Raw genomic sequence first — 19,264 nt, 5'->3', positions numbered from 1 at the left:
CGCTATCAAAGCGTCTAAGTTCCCAAGCAACTATGGTGGACAACATAGCCCCAAAGCAGAGGGGGCAGCAGAAGCAGCGTCGCAAAAAAGTCAATGCTGGGGCACTTAAAGACCCAGCTAAGAGAGCCCTATACAGTTAGTGCCTCACAGCTAACCTGGCATGCCTTGATGACCCCGAGACGCAGAATGCCCACAGCGCTTGGTCTGCTCTCCAGGCCTCCATAACCAGTGTCTGCAAGGAGACGCTCAGTCACTCAACCAGGAAACACCAAGATTGGTTTGATGAGAATGATCAGGAGATCCAAGAGCTAATAGATCGCAAACGCAGCACATTTCTGAGCCTTAAACAACAATCCAACTCCGGAGCAGCAAAGCAGCATCACAGACGCCTCAAAGCTGAGGTCCAACAAAAAACCCGAAAGGTAAATAACAGGTGGTGGATGGAGAAAGCACAGGAGATACAACAGCTGGCCGATAGCCATGATGTGCGAGGATTCTTCATCGCAGTCAAGGCCACCTACGGTCCAAACACCCAAGGCCCCACCCCACTGCTGGCCAAGAACGGGAAAACACTCAAAGACACCGAGGCAGTCAAGGCCCGCTGGAAGGAGCACTTTGAAGATCACCTCAACCGAGACTCTGCCTTTGACTCGAGTGTTCTCGACTCCATCCCGCAGCATGCTACTCGCCACCACCTCAGTGAGACCCCCAACACTGCATGAGGTAGAAAAGGCCATAAGACAGCTTAAGAACAACAAGGCTTCGGGAGCGGATGGAATCCCTGCTGAGGCACTGAAGTATGGCAAAGAGGCACTACTGGCGCGAATACATGACCTCATCTTTCTCATCTGGAGGGAGCAGAGCATGCCGGGAGATCTCAGATCGTGACCATCTTTAAAAAAGGGGACAAGTCTGACCGCGGCAACTACAGAGGAATCTCCCTGTTATCAGCCACTGGGAAAGTTGTCGCTCGAGTCCTCTTCAACCGTCTTCTCCCTGTGGCTGAGGGGCTCCTCCCGGAGTAACAGTGCGGATTTCGTCCCCTACGGGGCACAACGGACATGATTTTTGCAACTCGACAGCTGCAGGAAAAATGCAGGGAACAGCACCAGCCCTTATACATGGCCTTCTTCAACCTTACAAAGACCTTTGACACTGTCAACCGCGAAGATCTATGGAGCGTCCTCCTCTGTTTCGGATGCCCCCAAAAGTTCGTCACCATCCTCCGCCTGCTCCATGACAACATGCAGGCCGTGATCCTTTCCAACGGATCCATTACAGACCTAATCCATGTCCGGATCGGGGCCAAATAGGGCTGTGTCATCACCCCAACCCTCTTCTCAATCCTCCTCGCTGCCATGCTCCATCTCACAGTCGACAAGCTCCCCGCTGGAGTGGAACTAAACTACAGAACCAGTGGGAAGCTGTTTACCCTTCAGCATCTCCGGGCCAGGCCCGAGACCACCCCAACCTCTGTCGTCGAGCTACAATACGTGGACGATGCCTGCATCTGCGCACATAGAGGCTGAACTCCAGGGCATCGTCGATGTATTTACTGAGGCACACGAAAGCATGGGCCTTACGCGAAACATCCGTAAGACAAAGGTCCTCCACCAGCCTGTCCTCATTGTACAGCACTGGCCCCCAGTCATCAAGATCCACGGCGTGGCCCTGGACACCGTGGACCACTTCCCATATCTCGGGAGCCTCCTATCAACAAGAGCAGGCATCGACGACGAGATCCAACACCACCTCCAGTGCGCCAGTGCAGCCTTCAGCCGCCTGAGAAAAAGTGTTTTTGAAGACCAGTCCCTCAATACTGCCACCAAGCTCATGGTCTACAGGACTGTAGTAATACCCGCCCTCCTGTATGGCTCAGAAACATGGATCATGTACAGTAGACACCTCAAGTCGCTGGAAAAATACCACCAATGATGTCATCGCAAGATCCTACAAATCCCCTGGGAGGACAGACGCACCAACATTAACGTCCTCGACCAGGCCAACATCCCCAGCATTGAAGCACTGACCACACTTGATCAGCTCCGTTGGGCAGGCCACATAGTTCGCATGCCAGACAAGAGACTCCCAAACCAAGTGCTCTACTCGGAACTCCTTCACGGCAAACAAGCCAAAGGTGGGCAGCGGAAACGTTGCAAAGACACCCTCAAAGCCTCCCTGAAAAAGTGCAACATCTCCACTGACCCTTGGGAGACCCTGGCCAAAGACTGCCTAAGTGGAGGAAGTGCACCCGAGAGGGCGCTGAGCACCTCGAGTCTCAACGCCAAGAGCATGCAGAAATCAAGCGCAGGCAGCGGAAAGAGTGTGCGGCAATCCAATTCCACCCACTCTTTCCCTCAACGACTATCTGCCCCACCTGTGACAGAGACTGTGGGCTCGTATTGGACTGTACAGCCACCTAAGAATTCATGTTAAGAGTGGAAGCAAGTCTCCCTCGATTCCGAGGGACTGCCTATGATGATGATGAGCTGCAGAAATATCATGGTGAATGGAGGACCAAAGGCTGGACAGTTGGGAGTTAAGAAGTGCAGTTGTGAGAGTTTTTTCCAGGGGTGGACACAGAAGGAGGTAAGGTTGCGGGGGGGCGGGTGTAGAAGGGGAATATGGGTGGCGAGCGATATGAGGAAGTGGTCAGAGATGGCCTTACCTGCAATTGACACAATGGGAGTAGCAAGGCCATGAGAGATGGCTAGTTCGAGGTGCTGGCCGTGAATATGGGTTGGGGAGTTTACATGGAGGAAAGGAGGCTAGTGAGCTCAGAGGAGAGAGAGCATGGTGAATTGAGATGGAGGTTGAAATCACAGAGAATGAGAAGTCGTTCGGTGCAGAAGCAGAGGGAGGAAAGTAGTGAAGATATCTCGGTAATAACATTGTTATGGTCATTGGGTGGGCAGTCGAGAACGAGAATTTTAAAAGAGGTGAGAAGGTTGGAATAGGGTGAATGCTCAAAGGGGGAGAAAGTACCGGAGGAGTAGGGGGAACAGACCAAGGTATGATTTGCTGATGAGAGCCACACCACCACCATGGCAGTATGAGTGGGGCAACTGGTGGAAGGTATAGCAGACAGGGAGGCTTCATTTAAGGGTAATGTGTCATTGTCCCTCAACCAGGTTTCCGTCAGGGCCAAGATGTTGATGCCATCATCCACGATAAGCTCATGGATGGGAAGGTCCTTGTTTACAAGTGAACGGACGTCCTGGTGGGAGATACGGAGAGGTCAGTAGTGACTGCTCCACTGCCTGCATACACAAGGTCAGCGCTGGCGGGGGGAAGGGGGTGGGGTGAGTTGGACAGGGAAGAGATTGGCAAGATTAGCCGCCAGTGGGCGCGCTGGGTGGGAAGGTAGGCGAGATAGTAGGATGGGACAGTTGGGGTTGCTGCTCGTAAGGAGGCAGCGACAAGTGCCTCGATGGGCCCTTCGTAAGATGCCAAGAGAGGCAACAGAGGGAAACTGTAGGCTTATCTAGGTGGGAGTCAAGCCTTGGATGGCAGCCGGAGTAGGAAGGTCGAAGAGTAATGAAGGATTGAGGTAGGGATTTGGGCGGGCAGAGTGTCCGAGAGAGGAGAGATGAAAGGAGGCATGATGACAGGAGAGAACGGTCAGGGAGGGATAGAGAGAAAAGGAAAGAGGGGGGAAAAGTGGAAAAAATATTGAATGGCTCGGGTGCGGAGCAGCAGCCAAAATACGCACGCGAATGGACAGGGGAAAAGCCCAGGTTACACAGGCCTATTTAAATGTCATGAGATCCAATAGTAGGGAGACCAGTGTCAAAGTCAGAGGTCCCATGGAAGAACAAAGTTGACATGAACAGGATGGGCCAGCACGGAGCATCGACGAACCGTTGTTCGAAGCAGGTGAATGAACTCCAGAAAATGTAAGAGAACAGTTCAGCATGTGTTAATTTTTTTTGTTTCTGCCCTGCAGACAAGTTCCTAATATCTGATTAGCTACTTCCTCCCGATTACAAATTCGATATGAAGAATCATGGCCATTCAACTGCTTACTGCTACCTCCTAGTATAATTCATCCCAGCATCCTTCTGCCACAGTGCCACTTTCCAAATATAGATGTGCCATATTTCCAAAGTCAGTTATATCAAGAATCTATTCTACAGCAAATGAGTTAACTAATTTTATTTTCCTAATTTATTACTGGGCACAATAGAACTCTACTAGGACAGCTATTGAATTCAATGAGATCCAACTAAGCAGCTGAAAATTTGATGGCATTAAAAAGGTAAAGGACTGGATTTTCACTGGGCTTCCACCTCTATTGGCGCCCGCAAGGGCAATAATGGGTATGCAAATGATTTCCGGCCGGGCGGCCAGTTTCCATTGCCCCACTGGGAAATTTGGTGGCGGTTTTGCAGGGGCGCTGATCAGTACCGCCCGGGAGCGCGATCCGGTGTGCAACGCCCTCGGTTTCGACAGCGGTATGATTTTTGTTTCGAGCGGGACCCGTAGCACCCCGATGTGGGACCGCCTGGGAAAGTGGACGGTCCGAGCTGTTCCGGCGGCGTTGAGGGAAGGAATCACTACATGAGGTCAGTGTGATTATTTTTTAGTTTTTTTTTGCGATTTATCTTCATGTGGGGTGAGCAAGGTATTGGGAATGTTTAGTGTGTTTTTTTTGGCAATTCTTTTTCCAGAGAAGCCTCTCTTAGGGCGCTCCAAGGCCGGCACTTTAGCAACGGATTTTCAGTTGTTCAGTTGGCCTAGCGCCCTAAAAGAGGTGTGCAACGCCTCCCTTAGCACACTCAGGGCCCAAATGCTGAATTTTGTGGCTGCAGATGCAAACCATTTCCCGGCGCAAAATTTACCGCCCCATCGCCATTATCACCCAAAAAGGCCTCCAACCGAAAATCCAGCCCCAAGTGCATGATCCAACAGCCATAAGGGAAGGCTGCCCTTGGAGGCACACAGGATTATGGAATTTATCCTTATAATTTCGTATCATATTTTAGGTTATTTGAAAATGCCAAAGTTTTATTTCCCACTGATTTTGTATGGTTTTATCAATCATGTTCTTCAGTTTGAGATTAGTCAGATGAATGAGCACAAGACAATTATCTATAATTATTACCTTCTTTTAGTGTTTTCACCCACGTGCTTCTGCTATCAGCAGTCGGAGCAAAAACATACAAGGTATTACAATCGTATATAACCTGAAACAAAAAAAAGTTTCAATTACAATAATGCAGGAGAATTTGAACCCTTTGGGGGAAAAAGGGCACTACAAATAGATGCCCAATATTTATGCAAAATGATGTAGGATAGGATCAAGCTTTAGTCCTCCGGGTGCATTAATGACAGCTTTAAAATCCCAATGAACTTACCAACATAATTATTAGACTGCATAACAGTACTGTTTACTTTTTTTGCTCATATGCCAATTAGCTGTTATCAGCTGAGTTAGTGAGTGGGGCACTACAATTAGCCTCAGCACTCCAGAACCCCTGATAGGAGTGGACATGTTTGAAGGTCAGTGACTGTGATCCCAACAACCAGATCTTCCCTCTTCCATGTGGTTGAATCGTCTGCTGACGTTCATGGTCCAAGTTCACCAATGAATAATAAGGACTTGGACAAGACACCAGAGAACAATTGGCACCCATGGAAATGTTCCCCCATTAAGAATTCAACACCTTCACCAAAGGAATGAGATAGAAGGAAAACAATTGGCAGAGACAAAACACAGCAGGCGCAAGGTTTTAAATAAAGAAAAATAAACAGCTCCAAATTGGCTTGCAAAGATAGTCAACATACTGATAGCAAATAATCCAAATGCAATCCAAATAATCTCAATTCTGTGATCAACCCTCTGCTGTGCACAGGCTGAATTAATTTTACTGAAGTCTCATTGCACCTCCCCTTTTCCTAATCTGTCACCATTCAGATAATATTTTGTCGTCCTGTTTTTGCCACCAAAGATGATAACCTCACATTTATCCACATTATACTGCATCTGCCATGCATCTGCCCATTCACCTAACCTGTCCAAGTCACCCTGCAGCCTCTTAGCATCCTCCTCACAGCTCACACCGCCACCGTGCTTAGTGTCATCTGCAAACTTGGAAATATTACATTCAATTCCTTCATCTAAATCACTGATGCATAATGTAAATAGCTGTGGTCTCAGCACTGAACCCTGTGGCACCCCACTGGTCACTGCCTGACATTCTGAAAAGGACCCGTTTATTCCAACTCTCTGCTTCCTTACTGCCAACCAGTTCTCTATCCACGTCAATACATTACCCCCAATGCCATGTGCTTTAATTTTGCACACTAATCTCTCATGTGGGACCTTGTCAAAAGCCTTTTGAAAGTCCAAATACATCATATTCACTGGTTCTCCCTTGTCCACTCTACTAGTTACATTCTCAAAAAATTCTAGAAGATTTGTCAAGCATGATTTCCCTTTCATAAATCCATGCTGACTTGGACCAATCTTGTCACTGCTTTCCAAATGCGCTGCTATTTCATCTTTAATAAATTGATTCCAACATTTTTCCCACCACCGATTTCAGGTTAACTGGTCTATAAATCCCTGTTTTCTCTCTCCCTTCTTTTTTAAAAAGTGGTGTTACATTAGCTACCCTCCAAGCCATAGGAACTGATCCAGAGTCAATAGAATATTGGAAAATTTCTAGGGCCACTTCCTTAAGTAATCTGGGATGCAGACTATCAGGCCCTGGGGATCTATCGGCCTTCAATCCCATCAATTTCTCGAACACAATTTCCTGACTAATAAGGATTTCCTTCAGTTCCTCCTTTTCGCTAGACCCTTGAACCCCTAGTATTTCCGGAAGGTTATTTGTGTCTTCCTTAGTGAAGACAGATCCAAAGTATTTGTTCAATTGATCTGCCATTTCTTTGTTCTCCATTATAAATTCACCTGATTCTGACTGCAAAAGACCTACGTTGGTCTTCACTAATCTTTGTCTCTTCACATATCTATAGAAGCTTTTGCAGTCAGTTTTTATGTTCCCTGCAAGCTATCTCTCATACTCTATTTTCCCCCTCCTAATTACCCCTTTGTCCTCCTCTGCTGAATTCTAAATTTATCCCAGTCCTCAGGTTTGCTGCTTTTACTGCCCAATTTATATGCCTCTTCCTTGAATTTAACAGTATCCCTAATTTCCCTTGTTCGCCATGGTTGAGCAACCATTAAAAGGGAAGGCCTCCACTGGGCCACCAGGGCTAAGGGGTGCCATGGCTGCAGGCCGGAATCGAGACGGAGCACCAGGCTGCACGATGGTGGCCTGGACCCTGAGAAAGGAGTGGCGAGTGGTCTGACCCTTCCATTTAAGGTTGCCCCGCAATGGGTCGCCGGCCCAGTTCCTGACCTGCTGCCTCGGGGGGGGGGCGGGGTAGCCAATTTCCACCGCGGGGCGAAAAGAGGTCATCGCACATAGCGATCATGTCATCGGCAGAGTTGCAGTGGCCCAGGCGCATTACAAGTGGGGGCATGGCGCGACTATGTTCACACCTCCGCTAACTCCTGCACAATCTCGAGAGAGACGGTAGCGCCCATCGCCCCCTGCCCCCCCCCCCCCCCAAGTCAAAGACAATTTTTCCCCCTGTTAGCGACCCCCGCCGGAGGCACTGACGGGAGGCACAGAATAACAACTTGTATTTATATAGTACCTTTAACATAGTAAAAACTCTCAAGGCGCTTCACAAACGTAGGAGTGTTATAAGACAAAAGAAATAAATGTGACACCGAGCCACATAAGAAATTACGGCAGAAGCTTGGTCAACAAGGTAGGTTTTAAGGAGCATCTTAAAGGAGGAAAGAGAGGTAGAGAGGCAGAGAGGTTTAGGGAGGGAGTTCCAGAGCTCATGGCCCAGGCAGCTGAAGGTACGGCCACCAATGGTTGAGCAGTTATAATCAGGGATGCTCAAGAGGGCAGAATTTGGGAAGTGCAAATATCTCGGGTGGGCTGGGGGGGGGGGAGGGGTTGTGAAGCTGAAGGTGATTACAGAGATAGAGGCCATGGAGGGATTTGTAAACAAGGATGAGAATTTTGAAATCAAGCTTTGCTTATCCGGGAGCCAATGTAGGTCAGCGAGCATAGGGGTGATGGGTGAGCGGGACTTGGTGCGAGTTAGGACACGGGCAGCCTAGTTTTGGATAACCTCAAGGTTATGTAGAGTAGAGTGTGGGAGGCCATCCAGGAATGTGTTGGGAGTAGTTGAGTCTAGAGGTAACAAAGGCATGGATGAGGTGAGGCAGGGGCGGAGACGGGCGATGTTTATGGAGTGGAAATAGCCGATTTTAGTTATGCCACCAATATGTGGCCGGAAGCTAATTTCAGGGTCAAATATGACACCTAAGGTTGCAAACAGGGGAATTTTGTCCCTTAAAAGTCTCAATGGCATAGAAGAGCAAAGGGATCGAGGGATACAGATACACAAATCACTAAAAGTAGCTATGCAGTAAAATAAGGTAATAAAAAAACAAACCGATTACTAGTGTTCATTGCTAGAGAGATAGAATTGAAAAGCAGGGAAGTAATTTAAACTTGTACAGAATCTTGGTTAGACCACATTTGGAGTACTGTGCACAATTCTGGTCCCCATATTATAAACAAGATAGAGGCACTGAAGAAGCAAAAGGATTCACAAGGATGATACCTGAACTAAGAGGTTTAGAGCTATCAGAAAAGGATGAACAAGCTGGGGTTCTTTCTCTGGAAAAGAGAATGCTGAGAGGTGACCTGAGAGCAGTCTTCAAGATTATGAAAGGGTTTGATGGGGTAGACGTGGAGAAAATGTTTCCACTTGTGGGGGAGACGAGGGGTTATAAATACAAGATTGTCATGAATAAATCCAATAGAGAATTCAGGAGAAAGTTATTGTTCAAAGAGTGGTTAGAATGTGGAATGCGCTACCACAAGGAATAGTTGAGGCAAATAGCATAGATGCATTTAAGAGAAATCTAGATAAGCACGAGGGAGAAAGAATAGAAGGATTTGCTGATAGGGTTAGATGAAGAGGGGTGGGAGGAGGCTTGTATGTAGCATATGTGTCTGCATTGACCAGTTGGGCCAAATGGCCTGTTTCTGTGTAGACACGATGTAACTCGATGTGAGCTAGGATAGAAAACTCACCAAGACCTTCCATTAAGGCATTCCACTTACAATTAGCTGCCCCTCATACTGTCGTAAGGTACTTTCAAATCTTCCTACAAGAGCCCATGACTCTTGTGGAGTGCCCTTTATATCTCTAAACTTCACCTGATGGATTCAAAGCAAAAGAATCCTCCCATCTAACATAGTTGGATGTTACATGTATAGTCAACCACACTCACAATGAGCTGAATGCCAGTGCCATATCTGTACTGGTTCAGCTTAGCTAGGAAGGCAGCTGGCTCTAGTATGTAAGTCTTTGTACTCCAGGCAAGATAGGAACAGGAGTAAGCCATTCAGCCTCTCACGTCTGCTCCGCCATGCAATTCAATCATAGCTGATCTGTACCTCAAATCCATTTACCCAACTTTGATCCGTATCCTTTGGGGGAGGCGGTGGAATTCCTCCTTTCCACCACCCTTTGTAGTGCTTCCTGAAATGGCCTAGCTCTAATTTTAAGATTGTACTGGATCCCACCCACCAGAGGAAATACCTAATCTTTGTTTATTCTATCGAATCCCTTTATAGAAACATAGAAAATAGGTGCAGGAGTAGGCCGTTCGGCCCTTCGAGCCTGCACCACCATTCAATAAGATCATGGCTGATCATTTAAACACCTCAAATAGATCACCCTTGACCTTCTAAACAAGGGAATACAACCCAAGTTTATGCAACCTGTCCTCATAATTTAATACCCAGTATCATTTTGGTAAATCTATGCTGACTATTTTCTTAATAGCAAAGCATGGAGACATATAATGGTAAAACACTAGAAACTGTGGAGATTCAAACAGGTTTTGAGCTCCATGTACAGAAATCACTAAAAGATAGTGTGCAGGTACAAAAAGGCTAATGTAATGATGGTCTTGAATACAAGGGGGAGGAAGTTATGTTTCAGTTGTATGGAGCCTTGGGTCAGTCCTTATCTGGAGTCCTCCGTTCAGTTTTGGGCACTGCACCTCAGGAAGGATATAGTGGCCTTGGAGGAAGTAAAACACAGATTCAGCAAAATGATAATGGGGTTAAAAAGATTAAATTATGATGACAAACTGCATAAACATGACTTGTAGTTTAGAAAATTGAGGGGTAATCTAACTGAAGTGTTTAAAATGATAAAAATAATTAATTTCATCCTATCCATCTCAGCAAGATTAACTCAAAGTATAAAGATGGAAAGACTACAGACCCCAAATTCTGTTTTGGCCTCTGTCATAACTACCTGGCGGGTCGGGGGGGTGGGTTGCAGAAAATGAGTAGGAATCTAGTTCCATGTGGACAAAAAGCTAGGAAGTTCCAGTAATGGTGCTGCGGACATATCTTCTACCCATCTCCCTTTATCAATGGGATGGCTGAGCGAATTCCTGGGATATCCTATGAAATTCTACCCAAATCCACCACAATGAGCCCAACGGAACCTGCTTGGAGCAATTGTAGATTCATGTAATTAAAATAAATCTGGACTAAAAAGTATCAGTAAAAATGACCATGAAACTACACTATTGTCGTAAAAACCAATCTGGTTCACTAATGCTCTTGAGGGAAAGAAATCTGCCATCCTTACCTGGTCTGGCCTATATGTGACTCCGGACCCACAGCATAGAAATATAGAAACATAGAAAATAGGTGCAGGAGTAGGCCATTCGGCCCTTCTAGCCTGCACCGCCATTCAATGAGTTCATGGCTGAACATTCAACTTCAGTACCCCATTCCTGCTTTCTCGCCATACCCCTTGATCCCCCTAGCAGTAAGGACCTCATCTAACTCCTTTTTGAATATATTTAGTGAATTGGCCTCAACAACTTTCTGTGGTAGAGAATTCCACAGGTTCACCACTCTCTGGGTGAAGAAGTTCCTCCGCATCTCGGTCCTAAATGGCTTACCCCTTATCCTTAGACTGTGACCCCTGGTTCTGGACTTCCCCAACATTGGGAACATTCTTCCTGCATCTAACCTGTCTAACCCCGTCAGAATTTTATATGTTTCTATGAGGTCCCCTCTCATTCTTCTGAACTCCAGTGAATACAAGCCCAGTTGATCCAGTCTTTCTTGATAGGTCAGTCCCGCCATCCCGGGAATCAGTCTGGTGAACCTTCGCTGCACTCCCTCAATAGCAAGAATGTCCTTCCTCAGGTTAGGAGACCAAAACTGTACACAATACTCCAGGTGTGGCCTCACCAATGCCCTGTACAACTGTAGCAACACCTCCCTGCCCCTGTACTCAAATCCCCTTGCTATGAAGGCCAACATGCCATTTGCTTTCTTAACCGCCTGCTGCACCTGCATGCCAACCTTCAATGACTGATGTACCATGACACCCAGGTCTCTTTGCACCTCCCCTTTTCCTAATCTGTCACCATTCAGTTAATAGTCTGTCTCTCTGTTTTTACCACCAAAGTGGATAACCTCACATTTATCCACATTATACTTCATCTGCCATGCATTTGCCCACTCACCTAACCTATCCAAGTCGCTCTGCAGCCTCACAGCATCCTCCTCGCAGCTCACACTGCCACCCAACTTAGTGTCATCCGCAAATTTGGAGATACTACATTTAATCCCCTCATCTAAATCATTAATGTACAGTGTAAACAGCTGGGGCCCCAGCACAGAACCTTGCGGTACCCCACTAGTCACTGCCTGCCATTCTGAAAAGTACCCATTTACTCCTACTCTTTGCTTCCTGTCTGACAACCAGTTCTCAATCCATGTCAGTACACTACCCCCAATCCCATGTGCTCTAACTTTGCACATCAATCTCTTGTGTGGGACCTTGTCGAACGCCTTCTGAAAGTCCAAATATACCACAGCAATGTGGTTAACTCTTAACTGCCCTCTAAAATGGCTTAGCAAGCCACTTAGTTGCAACAAACCACTGCAGAAAACAAGAATAAAACCAGACGTACCACCTGGCATCGACCTCGCCAGCGGCTTCAGACACGACAATGGCACACCCTGCTCAGTCGACCCTGCAAAGTCCTCTTTACTAACATCTGGGGTCTTGTGCCAAGCAACAGCCTGACATAGTCATACAAACAGAAACATATGTTTCAGCCAATGTCCCAGACACATCCAGCACCATTCCTGGCTATGTCCTGTCCCACCAGCAGTGCCACGTGATAGTCACAGTAGGAATCGCAGGATAGCGCAGATGAATACGTGGCTTGAGCAGTGGTGCAACAGGGAGGGATTCAAATTTCTGGGGCATTGGAACCGGTTCTGGGGGAGGTGGGACCAGTACAAACCGGACGGTCTGCACCTGGGCAGGACCGGAACCAATGTCCTAGGGGGAGTGTTTGCTAGTGCTGTTGGGGAGGAGTTAAACTAACATGGCAGGGGGGTAGGAACCAATGCAGGGATACAGAGGGAAACAAAAAGGAGGCAAAAGCAAAAGACAGAAAGGAGATGAGGAAAAGTGGAGGGCAGAGAAACCCAAGACAAAGAACAAAAAGGGCCATTGTACAGCAAAATTCTAAAAGGACAAAGGGTGTTAAAAAAACAAGCCTGTAGGCTTTGTGTCTTAATGCAAGGAGTATCCGCAATAAGGTGGATGAATTAACTATGCAAATAGATGTTAACAAATATGATGTGATTGAGATTACGGAGACGTGGCTCCAGGATGATCAGGGCTGGGAACTCAACATCCAGGGGTATTCAACATTCAGGAAAGATAGAATAAAAGGAAAAGGAGGTGGGGTAGCATTGCTGGTTAAGGAGGAAATTAAGGCAATAGTTCGGAAGGACATTTGCTTGGATGATGTGGAATCTATATGGGTAGAGCTGCAGAACACCAAAGGGCAAAAAACGTTAGTGGGAGTTGTGTACAGACCTCCAAACAGTAGTAGTGATGTTGGGGAGGGCATCAAACATGAAATTAGGGGTGCGTGCAATAAAGGTGCAGCAGTTATAATGGGTGACTTTAATATGCACATAGATTGGGCTAACCAAACTGGAAGCAATACGGTGGAGGAGGATTTCCTGGAGTGCATAAGGGATGGTTTTTTAGACCAATATGTCGAGGAACCAACTAGGGGGGAGGCCATCTTAGACTGGGTGTTGTGTAATGAGAGAGGATTAATTAGCAATCTGGTTGTGCGAGGCCCCTTGGGGAAGAGTGACCATAATATGGTGGAATTCTGCATTAGGATGGAGAATGAAACAGTTAATTCAGAGACCATGGTCCAGAACTTAAAGAAGGCTAACTTTGAAGGTATGAGGCATGAATTGGCTAGGATAGATTGGCGAATGATACTTAAGGGGTTGACTGTGGATGGGCAATGGCAGACATTTAGAGACCGCATGGATGAACTACAACAATTGTACATTACTGTCTGGCGTAAAAATAAAAAAGGGAAGGTGGCTCAACCATGGCTATCAAGGGAAATCAGGGATAGTATTAAAGTCAAGGAAGTGGCATACAAATTGGCCAGAAATAGCAGCGAACCCAGAGACTGGGAGAAATTTAGAACTCAGCAGAGGAGGACAAAGGGTTTGATTAGGGCAGGGAAAATGGAGTACGAGAAGAAGCTTGCAGGGAACATTAAGACGGATTGCAAAAGTTTCTATAGATATGTAAAGAGAAAAAGGTTAGTAAAGACAAACGTAGGTCCCCTGCAGTCAGAATCAGGGGAAGTCATAACGGGGAACAAAGAAATAGCGGACCAATTGAACAAGTACTTTGGTTCGGTATTCACTAAGGAGGACACAAACAACCTTCCGGATATAAAAGGGGTCGGAGGGTCTAGTAAGGAGGAGGAACTGAGGGAAATCCTTATTAGTCGGGAAATTGTGTTGGGGAAATTGATGGGATTGAAGGCCGATAAATCCCCAGGGCCTGATGGACTGCATCCCAGAGTACTTAAGGAGATGGCCTTGGAAATAGTGGATGCATTGACAGTCATTTTCCAACATTCCATTGACTCGGGATCAGTTCCTATGGAGTGGAGGGTAGCCAATGTAACCCCACTTTTTAAAAAAGGAGGGAGCGAGATAACAGGGAATTATAGACCGGTCAGTCTGACATCGGTAGTGGGTAAAATGATGGAATCAATTATTAAGGATGTCATAGCAGTGCATTTGGAAAGAGGTGATATGATAAGTCCAAGTCAGCATGGATTTGTGAAAGGGAAATCATGCTTGACAAATCTTCTGGAATTTTTTGAGGATGTTTCCAGTAGAGTGGACAAGGGAGAACCAGTTGATGTGGTATATTTGGACTTTCAGAAGGCTTTCGACAAGGTCCCACACAAGAGATTAATGTGCAAAGTTAAAGCACATGGGATTGGGGGTAGTGTGCTGACATGGATTGAGAACTGGTTGTCAGACAGGAAGCAAAGAGTAGGAGTAAATGGGTACTTTTCAGAATGGCAGGCAGTGACTAGTGGGGTACCGCAAGGTTCTGTGCTGGGGCCCCAGCTGTTTACACTGTATATTAATAATTTAGACGAGGGGATTAAATGTAGTATCTCCAAACTTGCGGATGACACTAAGTTGGGTGGCAGTGTGAGCTGCAATGAGGATGCTATGAGGCTGCAGAGCGACTTGGATAGGTTAGGTGAGTGGGAAAATGCATGGCAGATGAAGTATAATGTGGATAAATGTGAGGTTATCCACTTTGGTGGTAAAAACAGAGAGACAGACTATTATCTGAATGGTGACAGATTAGGAAAAGGGGAGGTGCAAAGAGACCTGGGTGTCATGGTACATCAGTCATTGAAGGTTGGCATGCAGGTACAGCAGGCAGTTAAGAAAGCAAATGGCATGTTGGCCTTCATAGCGAGGGGATTTGAGTACAGGGGCAGGGAGGTGTTGCTACAATTGTACAGGGCCTTGATGAGGCCACACCTGGAGTATTGTGTACAGTTTTGGTCTCCTAACCTGAGGAAGGACATTCTTGCTATTGAGGGAGTGTAGCGAAGGTTCATCAGACTGATTCCCGGGATGGTGGGACTGACCTATCAAGAAAGACTGGATCAACTGGGCTTGTATTCACTGGAGTTCAGAAGAATGAGAGGGGACCTCATAGAAACGTTTAAAATTCTGACGGGGTTAGACAGGTTAGATGCAGGAAGAATGTTCCCAATGTTGGGGAAGTCGAGAACCAGAGGTCACAGTCTAAGGATAAGGGGTAAGCCATTTAGGACCGAGATGAGGAGGAATTTCTTCACCCAGAGAGTGGTGAACCTGTGGAATTCTCTATCACAGAAAGTTGTTGAGGCCAATTCACTAAATATATTCAAAAAGGAGTTAGATGAAGTCCTTACTACTAGGGGGATCAAGGGGTATGTTGAGAAAGCAGGAATGGGGTACTGAAGTTGCATGTTCAGCCAGGAACTCATTGAATGGCGGTGCAGGCTAGAAGGGCCGAATGGCCTACTCCTGCACCTATTTTCTATGTTTCTATGTTTCTATGACCCACAAGAGGTGATGGCACAGTGGTATAATTGGAAAGGAGCGGTCTTGGGAGTCTTCAACATTGACTCCAGACCCCATGATGACTCATGGAATCAGCTCAAACATGAGCAAAGAAACCTCCTACTGATTACCACCTGTCACCCTCCCTCAGCTGATGAATCAGTACTCCTCCATGTTGAACATGACTTGGAAGAAGCCCTAAGGGTAGCAAGGGCACAGAATGTACTCTGGGTGGGGCTGCTTCAATGTCCACCACCAAGAATGGTTCGGTAGCACCACTACTGATATGTCAGGTCATGAGCTTAGAGATTGTGGTGGAATACAATTCTGCTGCTGCTGATGGTCCACAGCGCCTCAACAATGCCCTGTTTTGAGCTGCTAGATCTGTTCTCATCAAGTCACTCTACAAACTCTCGCCGCTCTTTCGCCCCGACCTCGCCGCTTCTGCTGTACCTGCCCACTGGTCCAATCAGCGACCTGGACCTTGGTGACGTCCAATCCAGTTGCCTTCTTCACTGCCATCACACTTTAGCACCAGCTCGTGCTGCTCCCTGAAGTGGTATGCCGCCATGCTATCCAGGGGCCACTCGTCTTTTATGGCCCCGACCTGCCACTGGTGTTCTCACGCAGGTCGGAGCCGTCACGCTGGTCATGGAGGAGTACTGCTTCTTCAGCTGGGAGAGGGCAGTAGGTGGTAATCAGCAGGCGGATTGCTTGCCCATTTGCTATGAATCAATGTTGAGGACTCTCAAGGCCGCCCCTCCCTACTGGATTCCACCGTGCTGCCACCTCTGGCGGGTCTGTCCTGCCGGTGGGCCAGCAAATACCCAGAGATGGTGATGGAGGTGTCTGGGACATTGGTTGAAAGGTATGATTTTGTGACTATGACTATGGCAGGCCATTGCTTGATTAGTCTGTGTGACAGCTCTCCCAATTTTGACACAAGTCCCCAGATGTTAGCGAGGAGGACTTTGAAGGGTCAACTGGGCTGGATGTGCCGCTGCCGTGTCTGAAGTCAGTGCCGAGCTCGATGCTGAGTCATCTGTCCAGTTTTATTATTCTTATTGATTTCTGCCGTGTTTTTATTATAACTGAGTAGGTTATGAGGCCATTTCATTGGGCAGTTAAGAGTCAACCACATTGCTGTGGGTCTGGAGTCACATATGGGCACATTTCCTTCCCTAAAGGACATTAAAGAACCAGATGGATTTTTAATGATAATCCCATAATTTTATGGTCACTATCACTGACAGGAGCTTTTTTTATTGTAGATTTATTTAATTAACTGAATTTAAATTCCCCAGCTGCCATGGAGGGATTTGAACTCACGTCTCTGGATCATTAGCCCAAGCCCCTGGATTACTAGTCCAGTGACATAACCAATGTGCCACCGTTCGCTGCTTTGGAGCAGTATGGAGCAAAAGTTGCATTCTGGGCCTCATTCTGAAGGATACTACAGGTGTAATGTATGCACCCCATACCCGCAATTTTTGATGGGGTTGGCATCCATTGCTGCACGTGGCCGTGAGTCTAGCTCCAATGCTCTTCTATCACAACACAGATCGTGGAATCTTGGCAGCGATGTTCTGACACACTTCCCCCCCCCCCGCCCCCGCCAAACAGTTGCACAAAATCTTTGGCACTATCTGTCACATTGCAAATGAAATACACTACAGCAAATAGAAAGAGTAGACTAACAACAAATATTTACATGACCTCAAAACTTGGGAGGGTTTAAGTGTCACAAAGGGTTAGCACAACATCCTTTCACCTCCGAGACCCAAGCTTGAATTGAATCCAGACTGATCGGCAAAATCTCTACGGGTCAATCTTCCGAGCCCACCCTGTGTCTGGTGCTGGACAGGAACAGTATACCAAAGTGCACAGATTCTGCCCAGCACCATAATCCAACTGATTCCCAGTTACCTTCACTACAATTCCTCCCACCCCACTTCCTGTAAAGACTCTATTCCATTCTCCCAGTTTCTCCATTTTTGTTGCATCTGTTATGACGATGCCACCTTCCATAGCTGTGCATCATACCGACTGCCCTCCCTCAGCTGATGAATCAGGACTCCTCCATGTTGAACACCACTTGGAAGAAGCACCGAGGGTAGCAAGAGCACAGAATGTACTCTGGGTGAGGGACTTCAATGTCCATGACCAAGTGTGGCTTGGTAGCACCACTACTGACTGAGTTGGTCGAGTCCTGAAGGACATTCAGGGGTATTTGACAATCCGGAAGGACAGACAGAAAGGAAAAGGAGGTGGGGTAGCTCTATTGTTAAAGGATGGAATCACTGCAATAGTGAGAAACAATATTGGCTCAAATGATCAGGATGTTGAAACAGTTTGGGTGGAGATAAGGAATAATAAGGGTAAAAAGTCACTGGTGGGCGTAGTTTATAGGCACCCTAACAGTAGAAACTCTGTTGGTCGGAGCATAAACCAGGAAATAGTGGGGGTTTGTAAAAAGGGAACAGAAATAATCATGGGTGATTTTAACCTTCATATTGATTGGACAAATCAAATTGGTCTGGGAAGCCTTCAGGAGGAGTTCATAGAGTGCATAAGTGACGTGTTCCTTCAGCAGTATGTAACGGAACCAACCAGGGGGCAGGCTATCTTAGATCTGATCTGCAATGAGACAGGATTAATAAACAATCTCCTCGTAAAGGATCCCCTTGGAATGAGTGATCATAGCATGATTGAATTTCAAATTCAGATGGAGGGTGAGAAAGTTGGGAGTCTAACCAGCGTACTAAGCTTAAATAAGGGAGACGATGAAGGGATGAGGGCTGGGTTGGCTAAAGTGGACTGGGAAAATAGATTAAAGTATAAGACGGTTGATAAACAGTGGTGTACATTTAAGGAGATATTTCACAACTCTCAAGAAAAATATATTCCAGTGAAGAGGATAGGGTGTAAGGGAAAAGATAGCCATCCGTGGCTAACTAAAGAAATAAAGGACGGTATCCAATTAAAAACAAGGGCATACAATGTGGCCAAAACTAGTGGGAGGACAGAAGATTGGGAAGCGTTTAAAAGCCAACAAAGAATGACTAACAAAATGATTAAGGGAAGATAGACTATGAAAATAAACTAGCACGAAATATAAAAAAGATAGCAAGAGTTTTTATAGGTATATAAAAAGGAAAAGAGTGGCTAGAGTAAATGTTGGTCCCTTAGAGGACGAGACTGGGGAATTAGTAATGGGTAACATGGAGATAGCACAAACTCGGAACAAATATTTTATATCAGTCTTTATGGTAGAGGACCCTAATAATATTCCAACAGTGGATAGTCAAGGGGCTATAGTGGGGGGGAGGAACTTAACACAATCACAATCACAAAGGGGGTGGCACTCAGTAAGATAATGGGTCTAAAGGCAGATAAATCCCCTGGACCTGATGGCTTGCATCCTAGGATCTTAAGAGAAGTAGCGACAGGGATTGTGGGTACATTGGTTGTAATTTACCAAAATTCCCTGGATTCTGGGGAGGTCCCAGCAGATTGGAAAACTGCAAATAAGGAGGCAGACAAAAAGCAGGAAACTATAGACCAGTTAGCTTAACATCTGTGGTTGGGAAAATGTTGGAGTCCATTATTAAAGAAGCAGTAGCAGGACATTTGGAAAAGCAAAATTCGGTCAGGCAGAGTCAGCATGGATTTATGAAGGGGAAGCCATGTTTGACAAATTT

General features: G+C 46.5%; 1 protein-coding gene across 4 annotated transcripts in view; it reads right to left on the bottom strand.

Annotated features, from left to right (window-relative positions):
- Nucleotides 1-19,264, bottom strand: part of tec (tec protein tyrosine kinase) — a 301,217-nt gene that overhangs the window by 137,293 nt on the left and 144,660 nt on the right. For all 4 annotated transcript variants that reach the window (XM_070870133.1, XM_070870134.1, XM_070870137.1 and 1 more), the window contains one exon: nt 5,105-5,186. In XM_070870133.1, the coding sequence (XP_070726234.1) occupies nt 5,105-5,186 (82 nt within the window). The remainder of the gene's footprint in view (nt 1-5,104; nt 5,187-19,264) is intronic.

The sequence above is a fragment of the Pristiophorus japonicus genome, chromosome 2 (assembly GCF_044704955.1).
Source record: "Pristiophorus japonicus isolate sPriJap1 chromosome 2, sPriJap1.hap1, whole genome shotgun sequence".
Taxonomy (NCBI): domain Eukaryota; kingdom Metazoa; phylum Chordata; class Chondrichthyes; family Pristiophoridae; genus Pristiophorus; species Pristiophorus japonicus.
The sequence above is the reverse complement of the archived record's forward strand: the minus strand, read 5'-3'. Positions and strand labels throughout refer to the sequence as shown.